The sequence below is a fragment of the Heterodontus francisci genome, chromosome 3 (assembly GCF_036365525.1).
Source record: "Heterodontus francisci isolate sHetFra1 chromosome 3, sHetFra1.hap1, whole genome shotgun sequence".
NCBI lineage: Eukaryota > Metazoa > Chordata > Chondrichthyes > Heterodontiformes > Heterodontidae > Heterodontus > Heterodontus francisci.
In genome coordinates, this window is record NC_090373.1 from 44015443 (window position 1) to 44042251 (window position 26809).

Below are 26809 nucleotides of genomic sequence, written 5' to 3' on the forward strand. Positions count from 1 at the left end.
CAGAAAGTGGAGGGGTGAAATCAAAATGGAAATTAGGAAAGCAAAGAGAAGGCATGAAAGAATATTGGCAAGCAAAATCAAGGTGATCCCAAAGATGTTTTATCAATACATTAAGAGTAAGAGGATAATTACGGAAAGAGTAGGGCCCATAAAAGACCAAAAAGGTAACCTATGTGTAGGGGTGGAAGTTGTTGATATGGTTCTTTATGAATAAATTGCGTCTGTCTTCACAAAAGAGGGGGATGATTCAGATATTGTAGTTAAGGAAAGGGAGTATAAAGTATTGCATGTGCTAAACATAGGGAGAGGGGTAGTATTAATGGGATTAGCATCCTTGAAAGTGGATGAATCACCAGAGCCAGATGAAATGTACCCCAGGCTGTTAAAAGAAGCCAAGGATGAAATAGCGGAAGGTCTGGCCGTCATTTTCCAGTCCTCGTTGGATACAGGTGTCGTACTGGAGGACTGCTAATGTTGTACCTTTGTTTAAAAAGGGAGTGAGGAATAGACCGAATAATTACAGGGCAGTCAGTCGAACCACAGTAGTGGGAAAATTATTGGAATCTATTCTGAGACACAGGATAATCCAGCATGAATTAATCAAGGATAATCAACATGGATTTATTTAGGGAAGATCGTGTCTGACAAACTTGATTGAATGTTTTGAAGAAGGAACAAAGAGGATTGATGAGGGTACTTCAGTTGATGTGGCCTAAGTGGATTTTAGCAAGGCTTTTTACAAGGTCCCACATGGCAGACTGGTTAAAAAAAATGCCCATGGGATCCAGGGAAGTGTAGCTTGCTGGATACAAAATTGGCTCAGTGGCAGGAAACAAAGGTTAATTGTTGACGGGTGTTTTTGTGACTGGAAGGCTGTTTCCAGTAGTGTTCTGCAGGGCTCAGTGCTAGGTCCCCTTTTTTTTGTGGTATAACTGATTTGGACGTAAATGTAGGGGGCATGATCAAGAAGTTTGCAGACGACACAAATTTTGGCTGTGTGGTTGATTGTGAGGAGGATAGCTGTAGACTTCAGTTCTGGTCAGGTGGGCAGAAAAGTGGCAAATGGAATTCAACTCGGAGAAGTGGGAGGTGATGCATTTGGTGAGGCCAAATAAGACAAAGGAATACACAGAGAATACTGAGAGGTGTAGAGGAAATGGGGGACCTTGGAGTGAATGTCTGCAGATCCTTGAAGGTAGCAAGACAGGTTGATAAAGTGGTTAAGATGGCATATGTAATCCTTTCCTTTATTAGCCGAGGTATAGAATATAAGAGCAGGGAGGTTATGCTAGAACTACATAAAACATTAGTTAGGCCACAACTTGAGTACTGTGTGCAGTTCTGGTCACCTCATTACAGAAAGGATGTAATTGCACTAGAGAGGGTCCAGAGGAGATTTACGATGATGTCGCCAGAACTGGAAAAATGCTGCTTGGTGCAAAGATTGGATAGGCTGGGGTTGTTCTCCTTGGAACAGAGGAAACTGAGGGGAGGTTGAATAAGCTGGAGTTGTTCTCCTTGGAACAGGAGGCTGAGGGGAGATTTGACTGAGATGTACAAAATTACGAGTGGCCAGGATAGAGTGGATGGGAAGGGCCTATTTACCTCGGCAGAGAGATCAGTGACTAGGGGGTATAGATTTAAAGTGATAGGTAGAAAGATTAGAGGGGAGATGAGGAAACGTTTTTTCACCCAGAGGATGGTCGGGGTCTGGGATTCACTGCCTGTAAAGGCAGTAGAGGCAGAAACGCTCAACTCATTTGAAAGGTGCCTGGAGGTGCACCTGCAGGGCGATGGACCAGACACTGAAAAGTGGAATTAGGCTGGGTGGCTCATTTCTCGGCCAGCGCAGACGTGATGGGCCAAGTGACCTCTTTCTGTGCCGTAAACTTTCTATGATTCTATTCTTTGAATGAAAGTTATTCGCATGGTGAGTAGATTGATGTTTTGTGCAACAATATCAACATAAATAATTCATTATATTACGTGTTTTAATTGATTTTTGATGCTCATTGGTAACACCCATCTCATTCACTTTTGTGCCAATAAGAGGAAATTATGCAAGAAACCTATTCTTAGAATTTTTGCCAGTATTCTTAGACAAAAAAAAGACTTGTATTTACATAGTACCTTTCATGCCCTCAGAACATCCTAAAGCACTTTCACAATCAATCAACTACTTTTGAAGTGTAGGGTGTCTGAGATTGAATGCATTTACTTTCCTCATTATACAGCACTGAGTCTTGGGTTTATTCTTGTAAATGCTGTTTTAACTGGTCTGAGCACACATCACTATATGGCAATTTCTAATTGATTAGTTCACAAGTTTATGGGCATCATTCATTGGCATCATATTGACTTCATATGAAGTGAACAGTTTAAACAGCATTGATTTGCTGACGATTTTCTTTTAGCATTGCCATGTAATCTGTCAGCTCAGGTTTGATTTTTTAACGTTTTCATCCAAACTGAGCAATCATTTTTTTTCTTTGTAAAATGAAATACCTACTACATTTATAGAGCAGCTTCAACGTAGTGAAAAATCTCAAAGGGGCAGGCCACACATTGAGCTGGAGTTGAGGGAGAGGTTAGTATTGATAGCCCAAGGTGTGGTTGAAAATGTAATTTGAGAGTCAAGGGCAGAAGTCGAGTGAAAAGTTTGGAAAGAGAATTAATTGTTCCAAGTTGATGTCTTGAGACCCTGAAATTGATGTTGGAATGGAGAAGATGCGTCATAGAGTCATAGAATGGTTGTAGCAGAGAAGGAAAACCTTTGACCCATGTTGTCTGTGCTGGGTCTCTGCAAGAGCAGCTCAGCTCACATTCAGGGGTGAAGCTGGCAGCTTAGGCTGGAGGATGTTAAAAAGCAGAATGGAGGCTCTTGAAGGATTTTTAAACAAGGATAAGGATTTTGTAATTTGTATGTGGAGAGTGGAACGTCAGTGAAGACTGGAGTGGTGGGTGAGTAAGACTTGGAAGGAAATACTTCGTGTATGGCAGAATTCTGGATACTTTAAAGTTCATGTAGAGCGGAGCTTGGGGCTGACGAAGTGGCTGTTGAATAAATCAAGCCTGGCGGTGACAAAGTCATGGTAAAAAGAAAGAACTTTCAACATCCCAAAGTGATTCACAGCCAATGATGCACCTTTGAAGTGTTGTCACCTGTTGTAATGTAGGAAAATGCGGCAGCCAATTTGCACACATCAAGGCCCCACAAATAGCAATTATTTAAAGGCCCTGATAATCTATTTTAATAATGTTAGTAAGGAGGGTTAAATACTACCCAGGGTGGTAGAACTCCTGAATAGTGCTTTGGGATTTGTTTATGTCCACTTGTGGGGGCAGGTGGGGCCTTGATTTAAAGTTTCATCAAAAGTTGTGAATAGTTTTGGTGTTGGATTTTTAAATGTGGTTTAAAATACAGCTTGTAGGATCTCTGCACTGTTCTGCTTTGTCATGGATTTTTTTTTAAACAGTGAATTGAGAGAGCACTTATTTAAATTCCTGTATCATATTTTATCTGCTTGCAGGTTTTAAAATACTTCAATAAGCAAGTGACCCACGTAGTATTCAAGGATGGACATGAAAGTGTTTGGAAAAAGGCCAAAAAAACTGGTGTAAAGCTGGTGTCTGTACTTTGGATAGAAAGGTATTAATGTTTTAATATTGTCAATTTCTTAAATGTTTTGCAAGTTGTGGTTTTGTGTATTTGAAAGTTAGGTGGTAAGTGAATTTTTCAATTTTAAGACAGCCCGAAGTAAACATACTGTGTATGTTTACTTTGAAATCAAAAATTTCCATACTGCAGATGATGTCTAATGGTTTTGTTCTGTACTACTTCAGGATTTCTGAAGTTAGGCTTACAGCACGAATCAAGGAACTATTACAGATTTGAGTGTGGTTTTAGCATTTTTTTTTATAAATGGGCTTTTTGGCACCTAAATTGAGAGCCGCAAAACTTTGTTTCGGCAAGTCTTAAATCTTTCCAATGTTATTTATTGATATTGTTCTTAATTTTTCACAAGAAACAATTTTGATGTAAAGTGAATTTTAATTTTGTTTTGATGAACTTTTGCTATTGTTGTTTTAGACCAGCATAAAGTCTTAGTGAAACCATCAAATTGCATTTCCAGGATATGTTGTGTATGGTATGCTTGTAATTTTACAATCTTGCAAGACTTGTTTTTATTGAGAAGGGTCAAAGATTTCCTGTGTATTTTGGAACTTGCAGCTTGTGACGTTCTTAGTTACAGTGGGCTGTATTACAATGAAGATAGAGCTTACCCACCATATGTGTTTTGATACAGGTATGATTCAGTGACTTATCGCTCTTAAATTAAAACAAGAAAGATAGGTAGGATAAAACCAGGTGAAAATTACAGTGCATGTTGTGGCCTGCTTACATATTTCAAAGCAGACTAGATGTGCTTAAACTTGAGTCACAGTGGCCAGGATTTTATAGACCCCCTGAGACGGGGCGGGCACGGAGTATCGCCACGGTGGTGGGAGGGGAGCGGAGGGCCTTCCCACCCAGTGGCCAGTTGAGGCCTTTAAGAGGCCAATTTAAGGGCTTGGTCCCACCGCTGCTGGGATCATACCAATGGTGGGGGGGTCCTCCGCTGTGCGGGGAGGACACCTTGCAGCACGAGGCACCCTTTCTGCAGGCTTGTGGGGTGGGGCCTTGTCTGTAGGCAGTTTGTGGCCCACGGAGGACCCCAACCGGGAACGACTTTACCACCGCCCCCCCCCCCCCCCCCCACCCCCCGCGACCCTGGAACCCCACTACCCTGGACATCACGAATAACCCCCGCCACAACCCCATCGCAGGGGCCTTTCAGACTGGCCCATCAACCTCTTGTCCGGGGTTCCAGCGCTGGGCATGGGTCCAGGGCCTCTGCAGTACTGGCAGTGGCTGCCACTCCTGGTTGCGCTGCTGAACAGCTGGCCCTCTGATTGGCCAGCAGCTCATGGAGGCAAGATTCCCATATTTAAAGGGATGGGGATCCCGGCTCATAAATCTATAATTGAAAAACACCAGAGGATGTCTCCAGGAGGCCTCGCAAATACAGAGGCGGTGTTCTCTCCGTCTTGTCGGTTTGGTGCCGAGAGCCCCACTTCCTACACAAAATCTGGCCCAGTATGTTTGTGGGGAATAAAGTAAGGTCTTTCTTTGAACATTGTTAAATTGGATGGTTAGAGTGCAGTTACTGATGGGCAATGGAAGTCCTTAACTTTGAAATGCTTTATTTTAATTCCACTAATGAAGATGTGATAAGGAAAACCATTAAAACATTTTTGGATTGGTATCTGGCTGAAATACATGAGGAGTTGTACAGTTAGGCTTCCTGCCAAATGTTAACATTATATAACTTGTTTTTAAGGTGTATGGCAACAGGTACCCATGTTGATGAATCCTTATTTCCTGCAATGAATGAAAGTAAATCTTTACCTGAAAATAAGAGGACAGTAAGTATCATGCATATAACAATAATTTATTTGAACACTTCGTACAAGACACAGTTTTCTGCTGAAATTTACAAAGTATGGTGTGCATACATTTTTCTATTATATTTGCATAAAAAGCGATAACACTCTAATCCAGAAAGTGCTGGAAGTACTCAGCAGGTCAGGCAGCATCTGTGGAGAGAGCTGATGAAAGGTCACGGACCTGAAACATTAACTCTGCTTCTTTCTCCACAGGATCTGCCTGACCTGCTGAGTATTTCCAGCACATTGTTTTTATTTCAGATTGCCAGCATCTGCAGTATTTTGCTTTTATAAACACTTTAATCCATATCCACTTCTACTTTGAGAGAAAACAGGAAGTAGGTAACCCTGAGCATGATTATATCACCAGTTACACTGACATGCTGCCAAAGCCATTGTTTTTTCTGTTGCTACCAGAGATAATGTTCCATGCAAGTGCATGTTCATGTGCTTTTTTTCGACTGCATTAGCATTATCTAGTGAAAATTAGACCATAAGCAATAGATAGTTTCTTTTTCAGCATTTGCAGATTTAGGTGCACCATACTTGTTTGGTCATGATGCAGGACAATTGGAAGGATACAGGGACAACTCTGGAGATTTAGAAGAGGTTTGGGGTTCATTCAGAAAATTCAACTTAGATGGGCAGCAATGTCTCCTGCGTGGATGATTACAGAACCCCCAAGCAGATCTTCTTTGGGGAACTGTCTCAGGCCTGACAACATCAAAGTGGTCAGTACAAATGATATAAGGACACCCTAAAAAGAGTCTTACAAACTTCTGCATAACAGATCACTTCCCTTGGGGAAAATACTACGGCTGACCGGCCCATGTGGAGGCAAGCACTAAAATCTGATTCAACATGTTTCAAGGACCATATATGCCAAACATGCATCATGCGATGTGCCCAAAGGAAGGCCAGAGGTGGCGCAGCTGCAGAGCTTCCCCCAAGCACCAACAACAACTATGAACTTCCAGTTCTGGGGAGGTCCATGCCGATCCTGCTTCGGACTCTTCACTCATGAGAGGACACAGAAGACGATGAAATCATTTACAGTTTGGACATACTCGAACAATGAGGAGTCTACTATGCTTCTTCACACAAGCTGATGGGTCATTTTATCAGAATGGATGTAATCTTAGTAATTTTTTGCATTTCCTATCATAACAGATTTTCATAATGTGACTTCAGGAATATCAGTGATTTGACAATTTTTAGGAGGAAGTAGAGAGCTCTGCCTGCCATCCCCCCACTGCCCCAGTCAAAGATGAGTCACATTGCATCAGAAATACAATTCTTCAGTCGCATCCAGAGACTTCTTCAAAAACATACTTTGATTTAGAGTAGATAAATATTTATGCTTCCTTTGGTTATGAAAAAGAAAAATATCAAAAAAAATAATAGCTGTTTAAATTTGGGATGACATTTTCTAAAAAGTAAGACCTTTCCTACAACTTATTAGTTTTCTGTGGTACTGCACACAAAATCAGAATCAAGTGTAGTCTTCAGGTGAAGCAGGCTTAGAATGCAGGGGAAATTGGGCCACTGCAGGCAGATATCATTTAGTGCCATTTTAATGTTATACGTTGTTCCTTTTTTATGATTCTATTATAAATTCCTTTGTTAACATTTATAATGGAAGTGCCCAGGTAAACTTGTCATGCTGTACTAACCACCTCCACCTGCATCTTCACAATGTTACAAGTTTAGCTTGGAAGTTTCCTTTGATAAATATGGACTTAAGAGCTTAGGAAAAAACTTGACAGGAAGTGCACATAGATGAAAACTGTTTAATACATTAAAATAGTGTAATGGAGTCTTCATATGCAAACTGTGTTCTATGCAACTGACATATTGGGTACTTTAACTTTGGATTCGAAGGGTGTTTTTTGGAGAAAGTCCCTGATTTGAAATTGAAACTAAAGGCTTCCAGGTTCTGGGGAGTCGAACCCTAGTTAGACAGACAAACAGTCCTGTGTCTGAGAACAAACAAGGAGTTTTTTAACAGAAGCATGTGATTGGAGCTTAGGTTTCAGTTTCAAAAGAAGACTTTTGGAGAGTAGTTTAAGAGACTACAAAAGCTACAAAGCAGGTCTTGTTTTTAAAAAAAATTCCCAGAGCTGCTGAACTGAGCCTGTTTTCTGGGAGCTACCCTTTGGAAAATATAAGTTGCTACCATTGTTTTGGTGCCTTAAAGAGTTATGTAAGGCAGGGCCGGTGAAGCTACACCACCAGGACTGTTGGGAGCAAATCCTGTCTGCTTAGTTTGTGTTCCCTAAATTGGGTCAGTCGGTGGATTTGATTTTTTTGTGGTTTGTTGATGGTCTGCATGGGGATCATAACAATAGTCATAATAGTGATAATGTTGACAAACGTTCGGCGGTCACATTAAATAAAGCCTTTTTTTTGGAAAGCTGCACATATTTAATATTTAAGAGCTGCTTAGGAAGTAAATCCATTATATTTGTTACATTTGGGTGGTTGCTCTTGCAACATAGTTGAATTACGGCTTAGTAGAAATGTGCTAGCAACAGTTTGCACAGCACACCCATGTTTTAAATAGTGCTAGTGGGTGTGTAGCAGCGTTAGTCTGTTTAAGATTTGTTCTGTCAGAATATGTACATAACAATATTCGCTATAAAAAAAGACTTGCACTTATGTGCACTTTTCATGACCACAAGAGTTCCAAAGCGCTTTACAGCCAAAGAAGTACCTCTGAAGTGTAGTCACTGTTGTAGGAAACGCAGCAGCTAATTAATGCACAGCAAACACCCACAAACAGCAATGTGATAATGATCAGATAATGATGTTGATTGAGGGATAAATATTGGCCAGGACACTGGGGATGACTCCTCTGCTCTTTTTTGAAATAGTATCATGGATAATTTTACATCCACTTGAGAGGGTAGACATGGCCTCGGTTTAACATCTCTGAGTGCAGCACTCCCTCAGTACTGCACAGCACTATCAGCCTAGATTGTTGTGCTCAAATCCTGGAGTGGGACTTGAACCCACAACCTTCTGACTCGGGCGAGAGTGCTGCCAACTGAACCGCTGTTGATACACCTGTCCATATACCCAACATGATCGTTTCAAAATTCCACCATCCACATTCTGTCCTGAATCCTGCTAGCCTTTTGCACATGTCCAATCTCTACTCACTAGCTCTCTCCCAGTGCATTGATATAATTTGTATCATTTATAGATCCTTCCATGACCTCGCCCCAACCTATCTCTGCAAATTCCTTTAGCTCTAATGTACCTCTGCTGCTTCACCTGTTCAACATCCTAGTTTGCACCCTTCAACACATGCTCATTATTAAAACATTCCCTGAGCCTCCTTTCACTCCATCAGTGGCAGATCCTTAACCATTATTGCCCTGCTCTGGAATTCTCTCCTATATCCCTCAGCCTTCCTTAATACCTCTTAATACCACTTGCAACATATTTTTAAAAAACTTTCTTTGATCACACCTTTGGACAACTCTTTTATTGTTCTTCTCCCACCCCTTCCTCCTTTGTCAAGGAAGAGCCTTTGGACACTTAGCACCTTTAAAGATACCATACAAGCAAAGACGTTTAAATACATAATAGAAACAGTGAATTTAATGCATAGAAGGAAGCCATATTGTCCATTGTGCCTATGCTGGCCCCTTGAAAGAGTTACCCAAAAAGTCCCACTTCCCCACTTTTTCCTCAGCCCCTCAAATTTTTCCTTTTCATATATATCCAGTAAGTTATTATTGAATTTGTTTCCAACACCCTTTCAGGCAGTGGATTGCAGATCACCACACCTTGATGTGTAAAACAAAAAAAAGCTTTCTCATGTGTCCTCTGCTTCTTATGCCAGTCACCTTAAATCTGTGTCCTCTGGTTGCTGAACCTCTGCCAATGGACAAAAGAGTAAATAAGGAGAAACTGTCAAAACCCTTCATGATTTTCAACACTTCAATTAAATCTCCCCTTAACCTTCTCTGCTCCAAGGAACATAGGAAAATAGGAGCAGCAGTAGGCCATTCGGCCCATTGAGGCTGCCCCGCCATTCAGTATGATCGTGGCTGATCATCCACTTCATTGCCTTTTTCCCACACTATCCTCATATCTCCTTATGTCATTTGGAAAACTGTCAATCTCTGCTTTAAACATATTCAATGACTGAGCTTCCACAGCCCTCTGGGGTAGAGAATTCCAAAGATTCACAACCCTCTCCCTCCCTCCCTTAAATAGTGGGGTGACATTGGCGACCTCCCAATCTGCAGGAACCGCCCCAGAATCTATAGAATTTTGGAAGATGATCAATGCATCCACTATCTCCATAACTATCTCTTTCAACCCTCTGGGTCGTAGAATATCAGGTCTTGGGGACTTATCAACCTTCAGCCCCATTCATTTGTCCAGTACAGCCTTCTTACTAATACTAATTTCAATTCCTCATTCCCCCTAATCCCTTGGATCTCTAATTCTGGGAAATTTCTCGTATCTTCCTCAGTAAAGACGGACACAAAGTAATCATTTAGCTTCTCTGCCATTTCCTTCACTCATAAGGTCAGAAGTGGGGATGTTCGCTGATGATTGCACAATGTTCAGCACCATTCGTGACTCCTCAGATAATGAAGCAGTCCATGTAGAAATGCAGCAAGACCTGGACAAAATCCAGGCTTGGGCTGATAAGTGGCAAGTAACATTCGCGCCACACAAGTGCAAGGCACTGACCATCTCCAACAAGAGAGAATCTAACCATCTCCCCTTGACTTTCAACGGTATTACAATCGCTGAATCCCCCACTATCAACATCCTAGGGGCTACCATTGACCAGAAACTGAACTGGAGTAGCCATGTAAATACCGTGGCTACAAGAGCAGGTCAGAGGCTGGGAATCCTGAGGCGAGTAACTCACCTCCTGACTCCCCAAAGCCTGTCCACAATCTACAAGGCACAAGTCAGGAGTGTGATGGAATACTCTCCACTTGCCTGAATGGGTGCAGCTCCAACAACACTCAAGAAGCTCGACACCATCCAGGACAAAGCAGCCCACTTGATTGGCACCCCATCTACAAACATTCACTCCCTCCACCACCGATGCACAGTAACAGCAGTGTGTACCATCTACAAGATGCACTGCAGCAATGCACCAAGGCTCCTTAGACAGCACCTTCCAAACCCGCACCCTCTACCAACTAGAAGGACAAGGGCAGCAAATACATGGGAACACCACCACCTGCAAGTTCCCCTCCAAGTCACACACCATCCTGACTTGGAACTATATCCTCGTTCCTTCACTGTCGCTGGGTCAAAATCCTGGAACTCCCTTCCTAACAGCACTATGGGTGTACCTACTCCAAATGGACTGCAGCGGTTCAAGAAGGCAGCTCACCATCACCTTCTCAAGGGCAATTAGGGATGGGCAATAAATGCTGGCATAGCCAGTGACGCCCACATCCCATGAATGAATAAAAAAAAAAAATTTCTCTATTCCCCATTATAAATTCTCCTGACTCGGCCTGTAATGTCCCACGTTTGTCTTAGCCAAACGTTTCATTTTTATGTACCTGTAGAAGCTTTTACAATCTTTTTATATTTTTTGCTAGCTTATGTTCATATTCTGTTGTCCCTTTCTTCATCAGTTTCTTCATCCTGCTTTGCTGTATTCCAAAATCCTCCCAATCCTCAGGTTTACTACTATTTCTGGCAACTTTATAGGCCTTTTCTTTTAATCCTATACAATCCTCAACTTGCTTTGTTTTCCACGGTTGACTGCCTTTTCTTTTGGGGTTTTTGTGCCTTGAAGGAATGTATAGTTACTGTAAACTATGTAATATTTCTTAAAAGACTATCCATTGCCTATGTACGGTCATACCTTTTAATGTATTTTCCCAATTCACCTCAGCTAATTTGCCCCTCATACCTTCATAATTTCCTTTGTTCAAATTTAACACCCTGGCTTCTGATTGAACTACCTCACTTTCAAACATAATGTAAAATTCTATCATATTATGGGCACTCATCCCAAAAGGTTCTTTTACAGCAAGATTAATTAGCCCTTTCTCATTACATTATATTAGATCTAAAATAGCCTGTTCTCTACTCGGTTCCTCAACACGCTGCTCTAGAAAACCATCCCTAACACACTCCAGAAACTCGTCCTCCACAGCATCAGTGCTTGTTAGGTTTACCCAGTGTAAATGCAGATTGAAGTCACCTGTTATTACTGTATTACCCATGCTTCATGCTTCTCTAATCTCCTGATTAATACCATGCCCCACACGACCACTACTGTTTGGTGGCCTATAAACAACTCCTACCAATGTTTACTGCCCCTTGCTGTTTCTTAGCTCCACCCAAAAAGATTCCACATTTTGTTCTTCCAATTGGAGATCCTCCCTTACAAATGTATTGATCCCATCCCTTCGTATCAGCACCACACCATCTCCTTTTCTTTTTTGCCTATCCTGTTCTAAATGTCGAATATCCTTGAATATTCAGTTCCCAGTCTTGGTCACCCTGTAGCCAAGTTTCCGTTATGTCAATCAGATCATAACAATTTACCTCTGTTTGGGCCTTTAAATCATCTGCCTTGTTGCAAATGCTGCGTGCATTCAGGTAGCGTGCCCTTAACCTTGTTGTCTTGACATTATTCTGCATTCCAAGTCTAGTAGCTGCTTGACTTTGTTTCGCCTGCCTTCTAATGTCACTTGCTACTTTTCTACCTCCGGTTACCAGCTTTACTTCCAATTTAAGCTACCCCTCAGGTTCCCATCCACCTGACCAGCTAGTTTAAAGCCCAACAGCACTAGCAAATCTCCCTGCGAGGATATTAGTTCCAGTCCTGTTAAGGTGTAGCCTGTCCATCTTGTACAGGTCCCACCTGCCCCAGGACCGGTCCCAATGCCTCAGAAATCTAATGCCCTCCCTCCGACACCAATTGTCCAGCCACGTGGTCAATCGATTAATCCTCCTATTCCTATGCTCACTAGCACGTGGCACTGGGAGTAATCCTGAGGTTACTGCTTTGGAGGTCCCGCTTTTTAATTTCCTTCCGAACTCCCTAAAATCTGCTTTCAGGACCTCATCCCTCTTCCAACCTATGTCATTTTTTATCAATGTGGACCACAACCTCTGGCTGTTCACCCTTCCCCAGAAGTCCCTCTTGCCTGGTACCGTTCAAGTAAATCTCTTACCTCTTCACATTTCTCTCCTTTAAATTTCATCTGCCAGTATGTCTTTCATTTCACCAGGCTGTCCACGTGCTCCGGAAGTCTGTTGTTACCTTCCTCACTATTTACTACATTTCTTTTTATGTCATCTGCAAACATTGAAAGTATACCCTGTGTACTCAAGTCCAGGCCGTTAATAAATATCAAAAAGGGCATTGGTTCTGATACTAACCTGTGACTTACCTCCAGTCTGACAAACTATCACTCATCACTACTCTCTGTCCCTTAGCCCATTTTGTATCCACACTGTCACAGTCCTTTTAATTCCATGAGCTTTAATTTTGCTAGCAAGTGTGTTATGTAGTACTTTGTCAAATGACTTTTAAAAGTCCGTATAGACATAACTGCACTACCCACGTCAACCCTCTCCATTGCATCATCAGATAAATCAAATTAGTCAAACATTACTTGCCTTTAACAAATCTGTGCTGATTTTCATTTATGAGCCTATAATTTTCCAAATGCCAATGAATTTTGTCTCAGATTATTGTCTCTAAAAGCTTCCCCACATTGGATGACTGGCCTGTAGTTGATGGGTTTATCCTCTCTCCTTTCTTAGACAGGGTTGTAACATTTGCAATCCTCCAGTCCTCTGGTGCGCCCCATATCTCAAAGATTGGAAGATTATGGCCACAGCCTCTCCAATTTCTATCCTTCCTTCCCTCTGTATGCTGGGTGCATTCCATCTGGACTGCCAACTTTTTAAGTACCTCTTTATTTTTATCCATGTAATATTGCTACTAGCTCCTCCATTACTGCTACATTGGCAGCTTTCTCTTCTCAAGTGAAGGATGATGTAAAGTAATCCTTTTGTATCTCAGCCAGGTCCTTAGCCTCCTCAAGAATATCTCCTTTTTGGTCCCTAATCAGCCCCACCCTTTCTTTTGATTATCCCTTTACAATTTATATGTATAAAAACACTTTTTGAGTTCCCCTCTATATTGGCCACTAATGTCTTCTCATTTGCCCTTCTTAATCTTTTTAGATCTCCTCTGTACTCTGCTAATTCAGCTTAGTACTCTACTGTTGTCTTACAATTGTTATAAGTCTCCTTTTTCAGTTGCATTTTAATCTATATCTTTAGTCATCTAGGGCGCTGTAGCCTTGGATGCCCTTTCTTTCACTCTTAGGGGAATGTGTGAATTCTGTATCCAAACCATCTCCTCTTTGAAAGCCTCTTATTGTTCAATTACTGTTTTGCCTACCAGTTTTTGATTCCAATCCACCTGGATCAGATTCCTTTCAACTCACTGAAATTAGCCCTCCTCCAGTTAAATATTTGTATGTTTTCTGATCACATACAGCCATTAAAAGTTTTGTTAATCTAGATGGTGCTTGGGTTTCACCCAAGCGTTCAAAGAATCAGAGATTTTAAAAGTGAATGAGGTCCTTTGGCCCCATTGTGCTCGTGCTAGTTCCAGATCTAATCCTATTTCCTTATAAACTTCATTTCTTTTCCTTTTGTGTTTAATTGATTTTGTCTTAAATATCATAATTGAAATATCTACAATGGCCATCTGGGGTAATGATTTCCATCTTCTAACAACCCTTTGCAGAAAGATGTTATTTGGAATTTCCCTCCCACTTTGTGCTTCCGATATTGATCCTGAAGTTACATTCCCTGTTCCTGGTTCACCACATTGGAAAATCACCTGTCCTAATTTGCCCTCTTAAAACCTTTAAATAGTTTAAAACTCTTAATTCCAATAGTTTATCCTTCTGTGTTCCACCGAATTCAACTCTAATTTTTCAGCAATCTCATCATGACCATATTTCATGAATCTATCTGCAGTCCTGTTTGTAAAGGTCTATGCATCTACACCAGGGCATCTCTATTCATTCACTCCATTGATAATTTGCAGCCTTCTGAGGATATCGCCATTCTCTGTTTTGTTGCCAAAGTGTTCTGTGAACTGCCCTCTCTTCTAACCTAACTGTGTCTTTCTGGTCTTGTATATTTCTTGTTAGCTTGCCATACCTTCTAATTTGGTACCATCAAACAATTTTCATCATTTTTTTGAGGCCCATATTCCAAAATATTTATTCATATTGAGATCAAGGGAGATCCCAAATGCAGATCTCTGAGCCACACCAATAGCTACACTTACCAATCCAAGAATCAACTATTCATTCTCATTCTTCACCTTCTTTCCGTAGCCAACCATCTATGCATAGTGACACTTCATTTTTAATGCCAAGGACCTTGATCTTGGTAATAAGGCTTTCATGTAGCATTTTATCATACTTTTTTTGCAAATCTTAAGTACCGTGTCCATTGTGATCCCTTTGACGATACACTTGCTAATTTCCTCAAAGACGTGGATTATATTAGTCAAGCATGACTGCCTTTTGCAAAAATACTGTTCATTGCTTCTGATGAGCCATATCCTTCTAAGGGTATTCTGTTGCTTGAGAAAGTGTTTAAAGCATAGCTACATATTCAATCTTTTTATCAGCTTGAGCTATACCAACCGTACTTTAAGTTGTTGCGATGCAGCTAAATTGTTATATGATTGTACTCTTGAACTTTTCAGCATCGATGTATGAAACCCAGGGATTTCATAGAAAAGACACCAGAAAATAACAAGAGGTTGCAGAAAAAATTAGATCAGATGATTCAGAATCTAGATTTGAAAAAAGCTATTGGTGAGTTTTCGTATTTTAGTACTATTTTTAGTAATAAGCTTTTATTAAAATATAAGGTGCACTTTATTTTTGAAATTTGTTTTATTTGAACCTTTGCTGCAGCATTTTTTTGTGAACTATCTGACAAATGATCTTGTCAGACAGCCATCTTGGATTAATCGGAAAAACCCATCAAAACTTTGACTTGGTTGCTCTCTTGATTTGATCAGGTCAGACTTCAGCAATCATATTCTATTTATTTTCTGAAACCTAGCATTTGGATACATTTTTCAGCTAATTACATGGGGTTTAAACGATGTGTATCTGCTCTAAAATTTAGTGGGTTGTTGGAGACAAAGAAAAACAAATATGATGGCTTAATAAAATTAAAAGCAATATATATTGGTTGATTTTCTGTGGAGTTGCACGTGGAGTGGGGACCAAGTGCAGTCTTTGGGTCAAGCAGGGTTAAAGGGCGGGGGCAACAGGATCCATGATAGGGAGAGGAAGGGGGGTGGCAGGAGGGAAAGGTTATTGTGGAGAAGAAGAGAGAAGGTAGAGGGATGGAAGAGGAGAGAAATGGGAGGGGCATGTGGTGTAGACAAATAAAGGGGAAGAGGAGAATGGAGAAGAGGAAGGGGACATTGGTGTTGGCGATAAGGATAGGAGCAGGAGAGAATGGAGGGTGAGGCAATAGGGAGCTGGATGAGGAAGATTAGGACTGGTGAAGGAGGAAGGATTGGAGAATATTTGGATGATTTAATATTGTTTCTCAGCTCATTTTGAAGCTTTGTTGAGGTAAAGGGCACTAAACCATAAACAATCTCCCCCTTAGTAAAATAAAAGCAAAACACTACAGATGCTGAAAATCTGAAATAAAAACAAGAAATGCTGGAAATACTCAGCAGGTCTGGCAGCACCTGTGGAGAGAGAGTTAACGTTTCAGGTCAGTTATCTCTGCTTCTCTCTCCACAGATGCTGCCAGACCTGCTGAGTATTTCCAGCATTTCTTGTTTTTATCCCCCTTAGTTAGGCCAGGTCAGGGTAATGAGGGCAGGAATGCAATTAAGTGCAGACGGAGGGGAGAGTTAAAATGTTGCTCGGGGTGGTGGGGGAGGAGGTGTTTAGCGAGGTGCAAAAACTTGGCCTGAGTGTGAGAAGGTGTGAGAGTGCGACGGCGGCGCAGTGGCTAGCACCGCCACCTCACAGCTCCAGCGACCTGGGTTCGGTTCTGGGTACTGCCTGTGCAGAGTTTGCAAGTTCTCCCTGTGACCGCGTGGATTTCCTCTGGATGCTCTGGTTTCCTCCCACATGCCAAAAGACTTGCAGGTTGATAGGTAAATTGGCTATTGTAAAAAAAAATTGCCCCTAGTGTAGGTAGGTGGTAGGAGAATTGAGGAAAGGTGGGGATGTGAGAGGGAAAATGGGATTAATGTAGGATTAGTATAAATGGGTGGTTGATGGTCGGCGCAGACTCGTTGGGTCGAAGGGCCTGTTTCGGTGCTGTATCTCTCTATGACTCTAAAGATTGGACCTTAATGCTGCACTGTGTGGGGCATGAGTTTGGCGGCCACAAATTAGGAGTGTAGGGTTGGTGGAGACAGTGATGGCTGCTGGGGGCCAGAGGGCTGCTCAGAGGTGGGGGTTGGGTGTGGGGGAGAGGAGGTAGGCCAAAATGCTGCTTGGGGATTATAGGGGATGAAGTATGGGTCACTGATGGATGGGGTGGCAGATGTCAAAAGGTTTCTTGGGGTGGAGGGGAGGGTCGGGGGCTGAAATCAGAAACATAGGGTGTTTCTCAGTTGAGTTGGGAGTTTATGGGGGAATGGGAAGGATGGATGAAACCGGGAACAATAAGTCTGCTCGGTGCAGGTAGAGATAGACATGCCAATGACCTGCTAAGTGGGCTAGCATTACAGAGACCAAATGTTCCTCAATGAAGCTGGGGCTTGGTTGGCATCTGCAATAAATTGAAGAGGTTGAATAATGATGGAGTGGTGTGTAGGAGTGGAGTGTGGCAAGCACAAGAAGTCCACGGGCTTTTTATTGGAGGGGAGTTGGGGGAGGAAAATCTGCTCATCTGCTCATTGAGAGGAGTGGTTGTCGAAATGCCTGGGGGAAATCAGTGAAGTAACAGGGCGAGTAGTTGAAAGGATGCTCACGGTGGAGAGGTGGTTAAAATTTTGCTCCCATGTACCTGATTGGAGCGTAAGTGCAGAATTCCATTTGGGTAGAAGTGGGCATCGTGCTGGGTCAGAATTTTGGAGGGTGCCGGTGAATGCAATGGGTGCCACCCAAGCAAGGGCTCAGGCAAGAGGGCAGGCGAGTGAGCACTCATTCAAGGTCTGGTGTGTTGATGATCTTTGGGAAAGTAATAACAATTATCTCTGTGTTGTCTGGTATAGCAAGGATGGCAGGATGGAATGCAGCCACAAAAAGAACCATTGGCCGCAGGTGTTTTGGGTGTCGGAAGGTCTGCAGGTACCTGTGGGATGAAAGATCAATCATGATGGGTTGAAGGGGGCATTGCATGGAGTGGGGTGGTGCGGTGAGGAAAGAGGTGAGATACAAGAAAGTTAAGGGGAGTTGTTGGGGGCCATCAAAAGTTTTCATTTATAATTTCACTTATAAACATCAGCATTTACTTGTTGTAAAAGAACCTTTAGGGATGAGTGACCATAATATGATAGAATTTTACATTATGTTTGAAAGTGAGGTAGGTCAATCTGAAGCAAGGGTGTTAAATTTGAACAAAGGAAATTATGAAGGTTTGAGGGGCAAATTGGCTGAGGTGGATTGGGAAAATACATTAAAAGGTATGACAGTACATAGGCAAAGGATAGTCTTTAAAGAAATATTACACAGTTTACAGTAACTATACATTCCTTCAAGGCACAAAAACCCCAAAAGTAAAGGCAGTCAACTGTGGATAACAAAGGAAGTTAAGGATTGTATAAGATTAAAAGAAAAGGCCTATAAAGTTGCCAGAAATAGTAGTAAAGCTGTGGATTGGGAGGATTTTAGAATACAGCAAAGGAGGACAAAGAAACTGATGAAGAAAGGGGCAATAGAAAATGAACGTAAGCTGGCAAAAAATATAAAAACGGACAGTAAAAGCTTCTACAGGTATGTAAAAATGAAACATTTGGGTAAGACAAATGTGGGTCCATTACAGGCAGTCAGGTGAATTTATAATGGGGAATAGAGAAATGGTAGAGAAGCTAAATGATTACTTTGTGTCTGTCTTCACTGAGGAAGATACGAGAAATTTCCCAGAATTAGAGATCCAAGCGGTTATGGGGAATGAGGAATTGAAGGAAATTAGTATTAGTAAGAAGGTTGTATTGGAGAAATGAATGGGGCTGAATGTTGCTAAGTCCCCAAGACCTGATATTCTACATCCCAGAGTGTTGAAAGAGGTAGCTGTGGAGATAGTGGATACATTGGTGATCATCTTTAAAAATTTTACAGATTCTGGAACGGTTCCTGCAGATTGGAAGGTCGCAAATGTCACCCCACTATTTAAGAAGAGAGCGAGAGAAAAAACAGGGAATTACAGACCTGTTAGCCTTACATTAGTCGTTCGGAAAATGCTAGAATCTATTTTAAAGGTTGTGATAAGTGGACATTTGGATAATAATGATCTGATTGGGCATAGTCAGCATGGATTTATGAATGGGAAATCATGTTTGACGAACCTGTTGGAGTTTAGTGAGGATGTTAAGAACAGAATTGATAAAGGAGGGCTAAATTTTACCTTGGGTGGACAGGAATTCGCCACCGATGTGAAAGTCGGTGGCGAACCCGCTTCTGCCAAGCCTGGGATTCCGTCCCATATTTTATGGGTCCCCAGGCTTTAATTGTTCTGAGGTGGGACTTCAACCCACTTGAGGGAGGAGGTCCCGCCTCAGTCAGCTGCCAGCCAATCAGCGGGCCGGCAGCTCTTAGTCCCAGCAGCGCCACCTGGAGCGGTGGTCACTGCTGGGACTGCAGCTCAGCCAACATCATGGACCCTGGAGAGTGAGTGAGTTGGGCATGCCTCACCAGGGGGATCGGTGCTTCCCTGGTGAGGCTGGAGTGGTAGTTTGGGGGGTGGGGGGGAGGGTCTTGGGTCCCGGGGATGGGTTGGGAGGCTGGGGCGGCCCTCAATCGGGCACCCTGTTCCCGACTGGCATGCCCCCCACCCCGGGGCACGGAAAGGCCGGCAGCTATCGCTGGGTGGCCTTCACGTCCCCAGCACGCCCACTTGCCATGGGTAAAATACCCATGGAGGCGGGCTTCTTGCCTTCCTTGATTGGCCTCGGTTGGGCGGGCCATTCCCCCTCGCCCCCACGCCCGACCGCCGTAATGACAACCGGAGTTGGGAGCGGGGCAGGTAGGCCTCCCAGAGCCTCCTGCTCAATTTTACACTGCCCCCACGACACCAACTGATCCGCTGGGGTGGTGTAAAATTCAGCCTGGGGAGTCGGTGGCGTGGTGTACTTGGATTTTCAGAAGGCTTTTGATGAAGTTCCCCACAGGAGGTTGGTTCGCAAAATTAAAGCACATGGGATAGGAGGTAATATACTGGCATGGATTAAGGATTGGTTAACAGGCAGAAAGCAGAGAGTAGGAATAAACGGATCATTCTCGCGTTGGCAGGCTGTGACTAGTGGGGTATCGTCGAGATCAGTGCTTGGGCCCAGCTGTTTACTATATATATCAATGATTTGGATGTGGGGACCAAATGTAATATTTCCAAGTTCGCGGATGACACAAAACTAAGTGGGAATGTGTGTTGTGAGGAAGATGCAAAGTGGCTTCAAGGGAATTTGGAAAGACTTGGTGAGTGGGCAAGAACGTGGCAGATGGAATATAACGTAGAAAAATGTGAGGTTATCCACTTTGGTAGGACAAATAGATGTGCAGAGTATTTCTTAAATGTTAAGAGATTAGAAAGTGTAGACGTACAAAGGGACCTGGGTGTCCTTATGAATAACATGCAGGTGCAGCAAGCAGTAAGGAAGGCTAATGGTATGTTAGCCTTTATCGCAAGAGGATTTGAGTACAGGAGTAGTGAAGTCTTGCTTCAATTGTATAGAACCTTGGTTAGACCGCACTGGAGTACTGTGCAGTTTTGGTCCCCTTACCTTAGGAAAGATATTATAGTCATAGAGGGAGTGCAACAAAGGTTCACCAGACTTGTTCCTGGGATGGTGGGAATGTCTAACGAAGAGAGATTGGGGAAACTGGGTCTGTATTCTCTAGAGTTCCGAAGAATGAGAGGTGATCTCATTGAAACCTACAAAATACTTAAAGGGATAGACAGGTTAGATGCAGCTAAAATGTTTCCCCTGGTTAGGGAGTCTAGAACCAGGGACACAATTTCAAAATAAGGCGGAAACCACTTAGGACCGAGATGAGGAGAAATTTCTTTTCTCAGAGGGTTGTGAATCTTTGGCATTCTCTACCCCAGAGAGCTGTGGAAGCTCAGTCATTGAATATGTTTAAAGCAGAGATTAACAGATTTCTAAATACAAATGACATCAGGGGATATGAGGATACTGTGGGGGAAAAGGCATTGAAGTGGATGATCAGCCATGTTCATATTGAATGGCGAGGCAGGCTCATAGAGTTATACAGCACAGAAACAGGCCCTTCAGCCCATTGTGCTGTGCCGGCCATTAAGCACCTATCTATTAAAATCTCATTTTCCAGCACTTGGCCCATAGCCTTGTATGCTATGGCGTTTCAAGTGCTCATCTAAATACTTCTTAAATGTTGAGAGTTCCTGCCTTTACTGCCTCTTCAGGCAGTGTGTTCCAGATTCCAACCACCCTTTGAGTGAAATTTTTTTTCCTCAAATCCCCTCTAAACCTCCTGCCCCTTACCTTAAATCTATGCCCCTTGGCTATTGACCCCTCTGCTAAGGGAAAAAGTTTCTTCCCATCTAACCTAGCAATGCCCCTCATAATTTTGTATACCTCAATCATGTCCCCCCTCAGCCTTTTCTGCTCTTAAAAAAAACAACCCTAGCCTTTTCAGTCTCTGTTCATAGCTGAAATGCTCCAGCCCAGGCAACATCCTGGGCGGCACAGTGGCGCAGTGGTTAGCACCGCAGCCTCACAGCTCCAGGGACCCGGGTTCGATTCCGGGTACTGCCTGTGTGGAGTTTGCAAGTTCTCCCTGTGTCTGCGTGGGTTTTTCTCCGGGTGCTCCGGTTTCCTCCCACAAGCCAAAAGACTTGCAGGTTGATAGGTAAATTGGCCATTATAAATTGTCACTAGTATAGGTAGGTGGTAGGGAAATATAGGGACAGGTGGGGATGTTTGGTAGGAATATGGAATTAGTGTAGGATTAGTATAAATGGGTGGTTGATGTTCGGCACAGACTCGGTGGGCCGAAGGGCCTATTTCAGTGCTGTATCTCTAATCTAATCTAATCCTGGTGAATCTCCTCTGCACCCTCTCTAGTGCAATCACATCCTTCCTATAGTGTGGTGCCCAGAACTGTACACAGTACGCCAGCTGTGGCCTAACTAGCATTTTGTACAGCTCCATCATAATCTCCCTGCTCTTAAATTCTATGCCTCAGCTGATAAAGGCAAGTATCCCATATGCTTTCCTAACCACCTTATCTACCTGTGCTGCTGCCTTCAGTGATCTATGGACAAGTACACCAAGGTCCCTCTGACCTTCTGTACTTCTCTAGGGTCTATCCATTGTATATTCCCTTGTCTTGTTAGTCCTCCCAAAATGCATCACCTCACACTTCTCAGGATTAAATTCTGTTTGCCACTGCTCTGCCCATCTTACCAGCCCATCTATATTTTCCTGTAATCTAAGGCTTTCCTCCTCACTATTTACGACACCACCAATTTTTGTGTCATCTGCGAACTTAAGTCTCGATAGGCAGAATGGCCTACTCCTTCTCCTATGTTCCTGTGTTTAGTTTCTGTGCTTAATTATATCAACATGCTGCACTATAGTGACACTTAATGGCTGTAGCCTGCAACTACAGACAGATGTGACCAAAATTTTGTTATTAACTCTCAAAATACTCCAATTGTTTTAGTAGCTAATGTTACGTGACATTTAACATGAAAATACCTTGCAAGAGCACCACTTCCAAGTGCAGTTAAATATTGAGTAAATGTAGTTTGAAATGGAATGATGTGACACACTCGACAATTTATATATATATATATATATGTATATTAAGCAATGTAAAAGAATAAAAATTTTACCTAATGAGTATCAAGTATATATAAAATAGAGAATATGGAAGGGAAATAAAAGATGGTGCGGAAGTTATATTTCTGTAATTTAATTTGAAAATTTTGAGTGAATACGTTAATATTACCAATAAAGGTGTGTAGTTTTAGGCACCTCATTATAGGACATTATGGTGAACAGTGTAGTTTCACTAGAATGCTGCCAGGGATAAGAAACTATAAGAGTTTTATGATACTGGTACTATTTTTTACTTGTCGAGAAAAGTCTAAGAGATATTTTTAAAATTGCAACTGGTTTTGAGGTGGTGAGCAGAGTAATACTGTTTCTTCTGGTTGGGGAGTCCTTGACAAAGGGTCATCAATTTAAAGGTGTCATTGACAGTAGAGAGGTTAGGAGAATATTATTTTGCATAGAATTGTTGGAGCATGGAATGCTAAGTCACAGGAAATGGTTGACATGTGACATGCACAGAGGTTGCATCTTTTAAAGGAAAACTGGATAAATAATTGAAGCAGAAGATGACGCAGGGTTATTGGAGAGAGCAGCATAGTAGGTTTAATTTTGGATTGTGCCAGCAAAGATCTAGCAGAATCAAGAGAGGTCAAATGTCCTTCAACTGTGCTTTCGATGGTGTGCAACTGTGCTTGCAAGTATTCTGAGTATCATGAGCTTCTGTGTAAACTGAAATCTTCAAAAAACACACTCATCTTAAGGTGTTCCATGAAAATGCAAGCAATGCAACTGTTAATTATTTTGTCTTTATTACTTTCTCATGGTTTTAATATTTATTTTTTACAGTACTTTTAATCAAAACAATGGTCTTTTTTCAAAGGAGCTGATCTGCCTTTGCTTTCGTTTGATGAGGATGCTACAGATCTTAATATACCCAAGATAAAATCCGTTCCCCTCGATCACTTCTGCGGTATGGTAGATAGATTGAAGGAAATGAAAGAAAAGAGAGAAAACCTTTCACCTACTGGTAAGTTCTTGTTATGTGCAATGCAACTAATATAAGTTTTGTTGCACTGAGTAAGCTGAATCAGCGTTGATGAATTGTGTTACTGTGCAACAGACAATTAAATGGCATTAAGCTACTTTGTGTGGAATTATTCAAGAAAACCTAGCCTTACTAATTCCAATTGTCAACTGTAATGTTCTCCAAACATCTGTAATCTAATATAAAAACAGAAAATGCTGGAAATACTCAGCAGCTCTGGCAGCATCTGTGGAGAGAGAAATGAAGTTAGTGTTTCAGATTGGTGACCTTTTAATGAGAACTGAGAAAAGTTAAAAATGTAATAGGTTTTGAGCAAATGAAAGGGGGAATGTGGGAGATATAATCTAATGTTGCTCGTTAATTCAGCAGGTTGTAGAGAAAATCCATTTCTTGCTCCGTGTGTCTGTACATTCCTATCCAAATAAAAATTTGCTTTCGTACAGTGCCTTTAATATAGGAAAATGTCTGAAGGCTCTCAAACAAAGCTGTTCTAGCTAGTAGACTTGACCTACGTTATGCCTGAGTCCACCCTCCACAATCCCAGAGCTGGGATGTTAATCCTGTAAGTGAGCTGAGCGATACCACATGTATTAAAATCAAGATTCAAAGGGTAGTAGACATTTGGAATTCTCTTCCCCCATAAAAGCTTTTGAGGCTAGGTCAGTTGGAAATTTCAAATATGAGTGATAGATTTTTGTTAAGCAAGATATTTAGGGTTACAGAGCCAAGCTGGGCCGGTGGAGTTGAGATACAGATCAGTCATGACCTCATTGAATCAAGGGGCTGAATGACCTACTCCTCTTCCTATTGTCAGCTCATCCTTTTCTGGGACTGAAATATTGTGAAATCCATTACTTTCCTCAGTTGGCAATGATTTTACTGGCTTGTTTATAGTGTATTCATGTGTGTGGCTCTTTGTATGTTGGTTTAACTTAAATTGGGAGTTGCTTAATAAACTGTTCTGCAGTGCACACGACCATTAGGTTTAATGTAAATTGCTTACAGAATCATAGAATGATTGCAATGTAGAAAGAGGCCATTCAGCCTGTCGTGTCTGTGCTGGCTCTCAGCAAGAGCAAATCAGCTAGTCCCACTCCCCTGCACTTTTCTTGTAGTCCTGCAATTTTTTTCTCTTCAGATACTAATCCAATTCCAATTTTGTATGTTTCTTCTCTTCTCTCAGCTTCCCAAATGTCTCAGTTGACAACATCAGGTTCTGCTGCCTCTCTTGACCGACCATTTCTTGGGGAATCTCCGTCAGCAACACCAAAAACATTGTTTGCAGGCAAGTGAATTACAAGATGTATTTCTTCAGCTATTTGAATTTTAATGATTGTTCATTGAAAATGCCAGTGCTTAAGTTCTTTTCAGACATCTCTGTGATGGGAAATGCATCTTTAAGTAGAAATGGTATTGCAGAAGTTGAAGTTTTATTGAAGCCTGCAAACTGGATAGAAATGATTCAAAGAAGGATATAGCACAGAGGAGGCAATGCACCCCATTATGCATGTGCCAGCTCTAAGAAAGAGTTTCCAATTAGTCCCACTCCCCTGCTCTTTCCCCACAGCCTATAATTTTTGCCCTTCAAGTATTTATCCAATTCTGTTCTAAAAGTTATTATTGAACCTGCTTCCACCACACTTTCATGCAGTGCATTACAGATCACAACAACCCACTGATTAAAAAAAATCATGTTGTCTTAAATCTGTGCTCTTAGGTTCCTGACCTTTCTGCTTCTGGAAACAGTTGCTTATTTACTAATAGTTCATGAATTTGAACACCTATCAAATCTACTCTTAACCTTCTCTGCTGCAAGTAGAACACACCAGCATCTTCAGTCTCTCCATATATCTGAAATCTCTTATTCCTGCTATCATTTTAGTAAATTTCTTCTACACTCTCTCAAAGGCCTGACATCCTTCATTATGATGACCACAATGAAACAGAATACGCCATCTGAGGCCAAACTAGTGTTTTATAAAGATTTAGCGTAACTTCCTTGCTTTTATGTACCATGTCTCTATTAACAAAGCCAAGGATTCTCGCATGCTTTTTTTTAACCAGTCTTCTCAACTTGTCCTGCCACTTTCAAAGATTTTTATACATACAGCCTGAGTTCTTTCTGTTCCTGCACCCTCTTTAAAATTGCACCATTTAATTTACATTGCCTCTCTTCATACTCCTGCCAAAATGTATCACTTCATACATGTCTGCATGAAGTTTTATTTGCCATGTGTCTGTTTATTCAGAAGTCTGTGTATGTCCTCTTGAAGTCTGTTATTATCCGCCTCATTGTTACATTTGAATTTTGTGTCATCTGCGAACTTTGAAGTTATGCTCTGTATGCCCAAGTCCAGGACATTAATATATATCAAAAAGAGCAGTGGTCCTAATATTGACCTCTGGAAAACACCACAATATACTTCTCTCCAGCCCAAAACACAACCGTTCACCACTACTCTCTGCTTTCTGTCCCTTAACCAATTTTGTATCCATGCTGCCACTGTCCCTTTTAATCTCATGGGCTTTAATTTTGCTTACAAATCTAAAACATGGTACTTTGTCAAATGCCTTTTGAAAGTCCATATAAACAATATCAGATGCCCTATCCTCCCCAATCCTGTTATTTCATCGAAGTAATCAATAAGTCAGTTAAATACAATGTGACATAAAAAAAAAACTATGCTGTCTTTCATTATGAGCCCATAATTTTCAAAGTGCCAATTAATTTGGTCCTGGATTATTGTCTCAAAGTTTTCTTACAGCTGACTGCCTAGATTTGCTGGGTTTTTCCGCCTCCTTTTTTAGATAGGATTTTAATAGTTGCAGTGTTATTGACAGAGCTCAGCAATCCAACAACCAATGGATCAGATTTAAACTCTGCAGACCTGCCGCATCCAGTTCTGCGTGGCGGTGGACTGCCAACAGGATGAGAAGGCTGCATGAGCATCCCCATCCTTAAAGATTGCAGAGCCTAGCTGGTGAATGCAGAAGATGAGGCGGAAGCCCAACCTCCTTCTGCCAGAAGTGCTGACTGGATTATCCATCTTGGCCTCCTCTTGCGGTCCCCACTATCTACAAGCCAATGTTGAGCCAATTCAATTCACTCCACGTGATATCAAGGAACCTCTAAAGGCACTGGATACAGCAAAGGTTATGGGCCCCGGGCAATGTTCCGGCTGTAGTGCTGAAGACGTGCTCAGAACTAGCCATGTCCCTAGCCAAGCAGTTCCAGTACAGCTGCAACACTGCCATCTACCCGACAATGTAAA

The 26809-nt window shown here is 41.9% G+C and overlaps 1 protein-coding gene across 2 annotated transcripts in view; it reads left to right on the forward strand.

Moving 5' to 3' along the window:
* The window catches only part of mcph1 (microcephalin 1), a 429556-nt gene that overhangs the window by 29254 nt on the left and 373493 nt on the right, over nucleotides 1-26809 (forward strand). For both annotated transcript variants that reach the window (XR_010970979.1, XM_068021514.1), the window contains exons 4-8: nucleotides 3531-3649; nucleotides 5382-5466; nucleotides 15236-15347; nucleotides 23373-23519; nucleotides 24721-24822. Coding sequence is in view for 1 of the 2 variants with exons in the window: in XM_068021514.1 (XP_067877615.1) it covers nucleotides 3531-3649; nucleotides 5382-5466; nucleotides 15236-15347; nucleotides 23373-23519; nucleotides 24721-24822 (565 nt within the window). In the remaining variant the exon portion in view is untranslated. The remainder of the gene's footprint in view (nucleotides 1-3530; nucleotides 3650-5381; nucleotides 5467-15235; nucleotides 15348-23372; nucleotides 23520-24720; nucleotides 24823-26809) is intronic.